The sequence below is a fragment of the Monodon monoceros genome, unplaced genomic scaffold, assembly GCF_005190385.1.
Source record: "Monodon monoceros isolate NGI ecotype Baffin Bay Population unplaced genomic scaffold, NGI_Narwhal_1 Super_Scaffold_12, whole genome shotgun sequence".
NCBI lineage: Eukaryota > Metazoa > Chordata > Mammalia > Artiodactyla > Monodontidae > Monodon > Monodon monoceros.
The window spans coordinates 388609-397870 of record NW_021703768.1 but is presented as its reverse complement, the minus strand read 5'-3'; the positions used below and the strand labels follow the sequence as shown (position 1 = coordinate 397870).

Genomic DNA, 9262 nt, shown 5'->3' with positions numbered 1-9262 from the left:
CCGAACTCCAGGAGTGGGGAATGGTTGGGGGGAGACAAGCAGAGTGGTGTGGGTGGGGTGGCCTTTTCCTGCTCTCACACATTAGGAGGAAGAGGAACCGCTGGGGTGGGCAGGGGGGCGCCGAGGACCCCGCTGTGCGCTCCGCGTGAAGGGTCAGGCATCATGGGCGCTGGTGCCAGGTGGGGTGGACACCTCGAGTGGACGTGAACGCTGGGTGCTGGAAGAGGCGATGAGACCCAACATCGGGGGGCAGGTGACCCTAGAGCTCCCCGCAAGGCCCCAGTTCACGTCCAGCTGCCGAGGGTCTGGCGGAGCGTGGACATTGCACCTGCAACAGGTGTGCTCACCAGAGCCAGCTGCTACCTCAGACACTAGGGGCGGAGGCCAAAGGAAGGAAGGTGGAAGGGCAGGCACCTGGAGGAGGGTGGGGCAAGGAGATCATCACTTCCCAGGTGCATCCAGGCCCAGGAGGCTGAGGGGTCCCAGGCTTCAAGCGTGAAATCCGAGGCTCACGCCGGGCAGCGCAGTGCAGAACGCGCTTCGCTTCGCACCACCGCCTGGCTGTCCTCTTAGTGCCCCCGGACACCTATTTTCAGTGACCACTTTGCTGAGAAGGTGGGAGGGCGGCCTCGAGGCCAGCAGGCAGAGGGGCTGAGTCTCAGCTCCCCTGGCCCCAGCTCAGAGGGCACCCAGTCTAGCCAGCCCTTGCTGAGGCTCCTGTGCCCACGCCATGCCCCTGCCCCTCTGAGGGTGGCCGACAGCAGATGTGTCCCTGTGCCAGGATAAAGGCTTGCTTCCTGACCCCAGGAGACCCTCCCTCCCAAGGACTCAGGCTGCCAGCCCAGGGAGCACCTTAGGTGCTCTCTGGCATTTTGAGACAGCTGGCAGCGCTAAAACGTGCAAAGAGCAGATTTATTCCAGAGAGATGCGGGGGAGGAGGTTGAAACCGGGCGAACCCACTGTTCAGGCTGTCAACCGCCGGGAGGCCGCGCCCATGGTCCTTGTAGGAGAGACCCCTGCCATCGCGCCAGTCCCACCCACCCCTCCCCACGGGCAGGGCCAGGAGGACCGACTGCCTGTGTCTTCCTGACAATTGGAAAAGGGAGCTTCAGGAGGGAGTACTTCCCGCTGAGAGCAGTCTTCACTTACTTATGAATCTGACCCGTGGGAATTACCAAGTTACCCTTCATAACCTTACACAGAATACTTCGGACTAAAAGAAAATCATGTCCTTTAGCACGAAGGCACAGAAGGCAGGGCTGGGGTCCAGGGAAGCGGTGGAGTGAGAGGCTTCCTCACTGACATGCAGTGAAGTGTTTGCTTCTCGTGGGTGTGGGGCAGATGCTCATTTTTTCTTGCAAGATGCAGGTCTTTTCATTCGGACAAAGATGAAAACTGTTCTATCATCTGAAGGGAAGTATGTCTCCGGAGTAACGTCCTTAGTATCTTAGGGAGGGAAGAGTAGGGGAGGGCCACCAGTAGGGGCAGAGGCTCAGAGAGGAGAGAAAGGTCGGACAGCCACTCGGGAGACTCACGCTGCCGGGGGATGAGAGGACCACGGTTTGGGTGGTGACAGGGGGCCAGGGCTGGGTGGCATGCTGCTGCTCTGCGGGCCCATCTGAGGACTGGCCGCTCCTTTCATGGACTCTCTGTGAGGGGGACAAAAAATCACATGGGCAGAAGAGGGGGCAGCCAGGGAAGGGCAGCTGCCCCCCAGACACCGAAACAGCCCCACAAATGAGCAGCCACGCCAAAATCCCTCATGTCAAACTGCTTTATTACATCTTAAATAACAGTACAGTGAATATAGGATCTATCTTGCATCCAGCTTCCTTGCAGTACACTGACTTTAAAATTAAATACAAAAGGTGAGGGACAGGGTGCAGAGAGCTCTACAGGGGTGCCGAGGGGGGTAGGGCTGGGGTGGGGGGTGGTGGTGCTTGTCCCACTCTTTGCGGGTCCAGGGCACAGGGCACACAGGATGGTGCAAACACAGGATGGAGAAGCCGCTGCTGCCTCTACGGGAGTGCTTGGTGCGGGGAGGAGGCCTGCGCCGTCCCAACGCCACTGCTCCACACTGGACGCGCACAAAACCAGGGACGTCTGCATGTTAGAAAAATGGTCTGCCTCGGTGCAAAAGGCTGGTTCCACGGGAGAGCCGGGCTGTGAGGAATCCACAAAGGGAGGCCGGGGTCTCCATTCCCTGTACCACCCCGCCCCACCCCCCAATTCCAACAGCAATCGTTTGGAACAGGACTTATTTTTAAAGGAATAAAGAAAACAGTGAATATCCCGCTAGGTGAGTGTGTAGAGCCGCTGGCTGCACGGCTTCCGATGCGATGCGTGTGCACAGAGGAGCAATGGTTACAGCTTTAAAGAGGTTATTTCTGAAAAGAAAGAGAACATCTAAGGACTGAGTCCTATATGCACTTTTGAGCATTTCTACAGCATGCGATTCTAAGAGTAAACCCACCCGATATGGCAAACGATCAAATTTTTTAAAATTTAACTTAGAAAGTTTGAGATCATTATTTTCAAAACATTGATTTGTACATTGTTTCATACACAAATAACTGACTGACTATCCAAGCACAGGACGGGCACCTCGCTTGAGAGCAGAGGCTCCTGACGGTCAGGGTGGGGCACACGGTAGTGTCGCGCTGTTGCTGTTGTATAAACTTCCCTCCAACTTCACAAGGAGACCCAGGGTGAGATTAAAAACTGAACTGAGAAGGTAGAGAGGGCGGGTTGGGGAGCAAAGGTGCCTAACTGGTGTTCACTGTTCGTCCACGGCGCGTGCTCTGTTCCTTGGCTTCTCAGCATCACCCTTCTATGCCGTGTGTGCACACAACCATCATGTGACACGAGACGAAAAGTAAAAAAACTAGGGACTAAATGTACATCATTAACAATTCCAGAGAGGCTGCACTAGACCCTCTTTCTCTGTTTAACTACTGAACAGAAAGGAATATATTTTAAGAAGGAAATATGAATGTCTGCAAAATCCTGTTACAAACACAATCTGAAACTTAGAATCAATTACAAGATGAAGTCCTCAACTTGTTCGCCATGAACATCACAAAACAGGATCACTGATCTAGAATTCAAAGAAACTAGTAGAAAAGTGTGTCTGCCTTACAATTACACTCAAGTTTACCTTCTGGTTAACATTTTTATTATAGTATTTCCTTTTAAATTCATTCAAGACAAAAAAAAAAAAAAAGAAAAACAAACAAAAAAAGAAAAACAATGACAATGGTCCCGGAAGGAATGCACGATTTGTTTTAGTTTACAGCACAGAGATTCTTCTCTTAATGGGAATTGTGCTCTTGGTTTCAGCAATAAGTGAAGGGAAAAGGTCTTGCCCTTTTGAAGTTCTGAGGGGTGCAGGGCATCCGCGTTAGTAGGGGTGGATTGGAAATGCTATCACTGTAACGCTCCAAGGTTGGAATGGTCTTCCAGTCACAGCGGCGTCCACCTGCTGCTTTAAACAGAGTTTAGAGAAACATGAAGAGAAACGGACACCCTGGCGCAGGTGCACAGTCAGTATGATGGGTGCACCCGCTCGCGGCTGAGGGCACAGGAAGTGCTCCAAGCTGACACCAATGCTCACGTGCCCACAAGTCCAGATCAACTACATCCAAATTAATCTTACAAACCCCGACCCATAATTTCATACATAGAGCTACAAGCAGGGAGGGCACGGGGCTGCTCCTTACCTGTTGGTGTTAGTTCCAGATCTTGAGGAAGCTGTCCCAGGACCCTGTTGCCACGGCCATCCCGTCGTCAGTCACCCCCAGGCAGCTGACGCGGTTGTCATGCCCGGCCAAGACCCCTGGGAGCAGATGACAGCACGGTCACCCCTGGATCCAGCCACTCCCTGAAGCAGACCCAGAAGCCCCCAAGGTTCAGTCCCTGCCAGGCCTCAGTGGTGAGGAAAGGGCACCAGGAAGGAGAGGAAGCCTGGTCAAGTGGAAACTAAACTGAAGCTCATGCCCACACTTGTCCAAGGTGAGGAAGGGTCAGCGTGCTCCTCTCCCATGGTGGACGTGCCCACGGCCGCGGGAGGGATTCACACAGAAGGAAAACACACTGGAGAATCTGGCAACGTGTCTGTTATCAAGACACGTGGATAACAGCATGACAACAAGGAACACACACAACTGAAAGGCACTAACACACACACTGAACAACCTAGGGCCTCTTGCACCGACTCCTGAGCACTCCCGACGGTAAAATGCTTAAATAAAAAATGGAACAGGGGGCTTCCCTGGTGGCGCAGTGGTTAAGAATCTGCCTGCCAATGCAGGGGACACGGGTTCGAGCCCTGGCCTGGGAAGATCCCACATGCCGCAGACCAACTAAGTCCGTGCACCACAACTACTGAGCCCGCGCGCCTAGAGCCCATGCTCCACAACAAGAGAAGCCACCGCAATGAGAAGCCCGTGCACCGCAACGAAGAGCAGCCCCTGCTCTCCGCAACTAGAGAAAGCCCGTGCGCAGCAACGAAGACCCAACGCAGCCAAAAATAAATAAATTTATTTAAAAGAAGCAACAGAGGGGCTTCCCTGGTGGCGCAGTGGTTGAGAGTCCGCCTGCCGATGCAGGGGACGCGGGTTCGTGCCCCGGTCCGGGAAGATCCCACATGCCGCGGAGCGGCTGGGCCCGTGAGCCATGGCCGCTGAGCCTGCGCTCCGCAACGGGAAAGGCCACAGCAGTGAGCGGCCCATCTCCCGAAAAAAAAAAAAAAAAAAAAAAGAAGCAACAGAAAGCACAACAAAGATACAGCACGACAGTGAAGGCTGTAGGCTGTTCTTCATTTGTTCGTGATGCCCGGGGCCTGGTGCAGAGCACAGAATACAGAAGGCTGGTGATGGACGCTGAGGGAGGGCCTCTGGGATATCACAGAGTGAACCCCGCCCCCCAAGACAGGCAGGGCCTCCTGTCGACACTCAGCAGTCATCAGCCAGAAAGTTCCACATTTTTCCAGAGGAATCCGAGCCACATCTCAGAGCACCCCCATGCGCCTCCTGCACTCCTCTGAGTGTCAGCAGGCACTGTCGGGGCAGAGGCCGCGGGCGCTGGGGGCACGTGGGGGAGCAGGAGAGGCAAGAGGGGCTCAATGCAGAGCGGGAAGCAGACAGACCCACCCAGAGCGGGAGGCCACGGGCTCGGAGCCACGCTCCCTTCCCCACCCTCTCCGGCACTGAAGACTCCATGAGCTGATGCTCATGGAGCATTCAGGCGCCTGAACCCCCGTCTTCAACACTGCAAGTTCTTGTCTTTTGCACAACCTGCGTTTTAATGCACTTGGGAAGGACACACCTCTCGCCTGCCTTTCACGTGTGAGCTCCAGTCTGTGCTTCCAACAGGCCCGACGGGAGGGGGGCTGTGAAGACCACGTGGCTGGCCCGTTCCTGCCCACCGTGTGCCGCACAGCGGCCGAGAACCCGCCGCCACTGGCCTGCCTCCTGTCCCCCTGCCGGGCCCACACGTCTCAGCTCGCGTCTCAGCCGGCCAGGCGCAGCTGCTGCCTACCTGCCCTGTCGGCCTTGAGGGCGTCCCAGACGTTGCAGTTGAAGTCGTCGTACCCCGCGAGGAGGAGGCGCCCGCTCCTGGAGAAGGACACGGAGGTGATCCCACAGATGATGTTGTCGTGGGAGTAAGTCACGAGCTCCTGATCCGCACGGAGGTCGAACAGCCTGCAGGTAGCGTCGTCCGAGCCAGTGGCAAACGCATTGCCGTTTGGAAAGAACTGGAGAGAGAAAGCGAACCAAGATGATTTGCAAATGCACAGAAAGAAATACTGCGAACGTAAACTGCCCGACAGCAGAGCGACTGCGGGCCCCGCACGGGGGTGGCGCGACGTGCTCGTCCTCCCCAAAGAGCCGGCTTCCCCTCCCCATTCGTCCTCCCAAGGGAGCAGCGGGAGAGTGGCCATCACTGACGGGCTGGGCTCCCTGCAGGCTGCTGGCAGCCAGGCTGAACCCGAGGAGGACGGCTCCTCGCGAGACCGGGCCCGCCTGTCACGGTGCCGGGGACAAGGGCAGGCTCCCTCAACCGCCGCGCCCCGCGCGCCCCCGCAGAGCTGGGCCAAGGGGCTCAGCCGCGGCGCTGCCCGTCCCCTGATGGGGGAAGCCGCGTGATACAGTCACTGGTCACCCCAAGGCCGGGAGATACACCAGGCCTCAGCAAGGACAGATCAAGTCACAGCTAAGTATCCCACAGGGAGTTTTTTTCAATTTGACTGTATCTGCAGAGAAAAGAGAGACCATCTAATCCTGAAAACGTCTTCAAATTTGACGATGCAGCCCGTGGCTCCAGAGAAGGACTCTAACTTGCTAACGGCCGGCGAAGGGCCCCCGACCCGCACCTCGGACCCCAACTCACACAGATGGCGTTGATGTCGGACTCGTGGCCGGTGAAGGTCTGCCGGCACATCCCTTCTCGCACGTCCCAGAGTTTGGCTGAAGCATCACAAGCACCAGAGACAAACAGTCTGGTGTCCGGAGCGAGCGAAAGGCTCATGACATCGCCGGTGTGTCCAGTGAACGTGGTCGTCTGCTGGCCGGTCTCAATGTCCCACAGGGCACTGGAGCAGAGCAATGACAGCGGTCACCCCACTTGCTCAGGGGACTAGTCCTGTGACAAACGGTCCTTCAAACCCCCCAGGACTGCAGTAAACGTCTGCACTTAAGACAAATCTAAAACCTGTAATCCGACTTTGTTTAGAAGGGTTTGTTACAAAGCAAACGAATAAGCGCAGTAAACAAACACAATACAGATGAGCACACGCCCACGGGCTTTACGGTAACTGTGATTTCCACGTCAACTCAAACACCAACAAAAGAGGGAGCCCGAGTCCCTTTCAAGGAGGGACGCATGCGGCTCCCCGCGTGGGCTCAGCGAGGGGCAGCAGGAAGCTCCCGGCTGCCATCCCAGGCTGGACAGAAAACGCGCTCCCTGCTGCTGCCAGCTCCATGCCTTCCAGGGTCCCACGGGCTGGGACGAGGAGATGACGGCCCTTAACTGGGGTCACTCAGCGGCGGCAGAGCTAAGCTCGGGCCCACAGCCGTCAGCTTGGGTGGCTACACGGAGGGCAGTCAAAGGTGAGACACAGCAGTGCCGCGAGGACAGCGTGTGCTGTTTCTGTGCTTCACCCACAGAAGCAACGCCACCGGAAGCTGCTCATTTCCCGTAAGCCTCGCAGAAAACCTGGCTCAGCCCAACCACCCAAATCCAAGCGTGCAGGGCCCCTTGTAGGGCCTGAGGGATGACAGAAGGAAGCAAGACATTCCCAGGGTCTGAAGAACATCCCTCATGAATGAAAAAGCTTTCAAAACTATCTTCTAATACAGAAATTCTTCCCCAACTGACAGTCCAGATAGATCATAAATCTTTGGTGAACCTCTGGACATACATAAAGGACACCTCATGAAACAGGACCCAGCTGGGGCCCGCTGGCTCCTGACTACCACGTGCCTCAAAGGACCAGAATAACCCACGAGGAGAGTTTAAGCCTCAAATGATTCAACTATCTAAAGATTTAAAAGGATGTGCTTTGGTGCTTCGCGTGAAAACATTACAGAGGTTTACGCTGGTCTATCCAAAAGTAAGGTGAAACTCTAAAAATTAATTAGTTTGATATAATTCACGTGAAATTGTGACAAGTGACAAGTTTTTTAAAGCTGTGCTCGGAGTCCACAATGAGGCGGTGCTCACCTTAGCGAGGGACTAAAGCACACCCACTCCCCCAAGTGCTACTACAGACAGCCTGGAAAGGTAAAATCCGCAGGGGGGGGAAAGAAAAGCGGGCATTTCATGCAAAACTGTAGTTTCAAAATCAGTTCTTTGCTGTTCAAAATCCAACTCTGAGCCTTCAGATCTGCACAGCGCACCACGAACCCACCCACCACTCACTGCCACGTGTGTCTGAAGCCGCCTGGCCATTTCCAGTTAAAACGGCCTAACCGAGAACTCCCCTGCGTCTTGAGCTACGGGCCAAAGCAAGCAGCAGGAGGACAGGTCTGGCGCGCAAGTACTCACCAGGTGGTGTCTCCAGAGCTGGTAACAATCTGATTGTCATCCAGAAAACGGCAGCAGGACAGGTAACCTGGAAAACAGAGCCACACGATGGCCCCAGAGTTCGAGCCCCCGACTCTATGATCTTATAAATGGAAGAACACGTTGGCAGAACAACTATGGCGGGAAGGTCCACAGCAAGGGAGACAAATACCTCGTCCACCACCCCCTGGCCCCTGCCGTGTGTGCTGCAAAGAGGAAGAAAGCAGCACAGACAACACGCACTGCCGGGCAAGAGTCAGAGCCCGGACAGGCCAGTGCAGCCCCAGGCCCAGAGGACTGGACTCTGGGTGAGCACGGCGCCCCAAGAGGCTCGGGAGGCAAGCGCACCTGTCCGCCCCTGCCCTTTTGGACACGTCGGGAGGAGCAGAGCCAGAGATGAGGATGGGCGTGGGGGTGGGTTTGTTTTCTACGGGACAAGCGCTGCTTCTGTCTTAGTGTAGGTGGCCCTGAGAACTGCACGTGCAAGGTAAGCACACCTGCCCCCAGAAGGCCCAGGGGATGGTGGCAGAGCAGCCCCTGCCCCCAGCAGGCTGGGCTCTTGCCAGGGAGAAGCATGCCTGCCAGGTCTTCCCAGGCCACACCAGAGCCACTTGTGACGCTGTGTGAATCAGTAAGATCGAAGACAAAATACAGAGAGGAGGCCCACTGAAGGCTGCTGATGTGGGAAGTGTAAGAATATTGGGAAAATAAAGCACTTATCTAACATGTTACTGTACTGTCTCCCATAGAAAAAACAGAGAGAGAGAACAATTTCAAAACAGCAACTACGTGCCTAGACAAGGACCTATGGTCAAGTGCTCCCTGGAGGCCACGTCACGTCCACAGGACACCAGGGACCACACGGGCTCTCTTCCCGCTGAGTCTCAGCCTAAGTTCCGCTCCGAGAACAGCACTTACTTCCTGGCACACTCTCACCCTCGCTCAAGCCAGCCTTCTGGGAACCAGCCCTGGGACCCTCACACCCGCCATCACAGCCCTAGCCTGTCTGACTTGGGATCCCAGCAGACAGGGAGGAGCGTCGTGGAGACGGCAGCACCGCCTGGTCTCACACAGGGCCATACAGGGGCACTCCTAGGTCAACAGCACAAAGAAACACGACCTCAAAGATGACCTCTGTCCCACCTTGTGCAGGCGGTGGTCCAGCCCCAGGGAGTCCACGAGCTTCCCGCCCCAAGGA

The 9262-nt window shown here is 55.8% G+C and overlaps 1 protein-coding gene across 5 annotated transcripts in view; it reads right to left on the bottom strand.

Annotated features, from left to right (window-relative positions):
• Positions 1 to 1758: 1758 nt before the first annotated feature.
• The window catches only part of GNB1 (G protein subunit beta 1), a 95572-nt gene continuing 88068 nt past the window's right edge, over positions 1759 to 9262 (bottom strand). The window contains exons 7-11 of one of the 5 annotated variants that reach the window (XM_029217276.1): positions 8047 to 8113; positions 6391 to 6592; positions 5539 to 5755; positions 3720 to 3835; positions 1759 to 3481 (exon numbers count right to left, since the gene is read on the bottom strand). In XM_029217276.1, coding sequence (XP_029073109.1) covers positions 3729 to 3835; positions 5539 to 5755; positions 6391 to 6592; positions 8047 to 8113 — 593 coding nt within the window. In that variant the 3' untranslated portion in view covers positions 1759 to 3481; positions 3720 to 3728. Of the gene's footprint in view, positions 3485 to 3719; positions 3836 to 5538; positions 5756 to 6390; positions 6593 to 8046; positions 8114 to 9262 lie in introns of all 5 variants that reach the window. The other 4 variants (XM_029217275.1, XM_029217274.1, XM_029217273.1 and 1 more) reach the window with 4 other exon arrangements.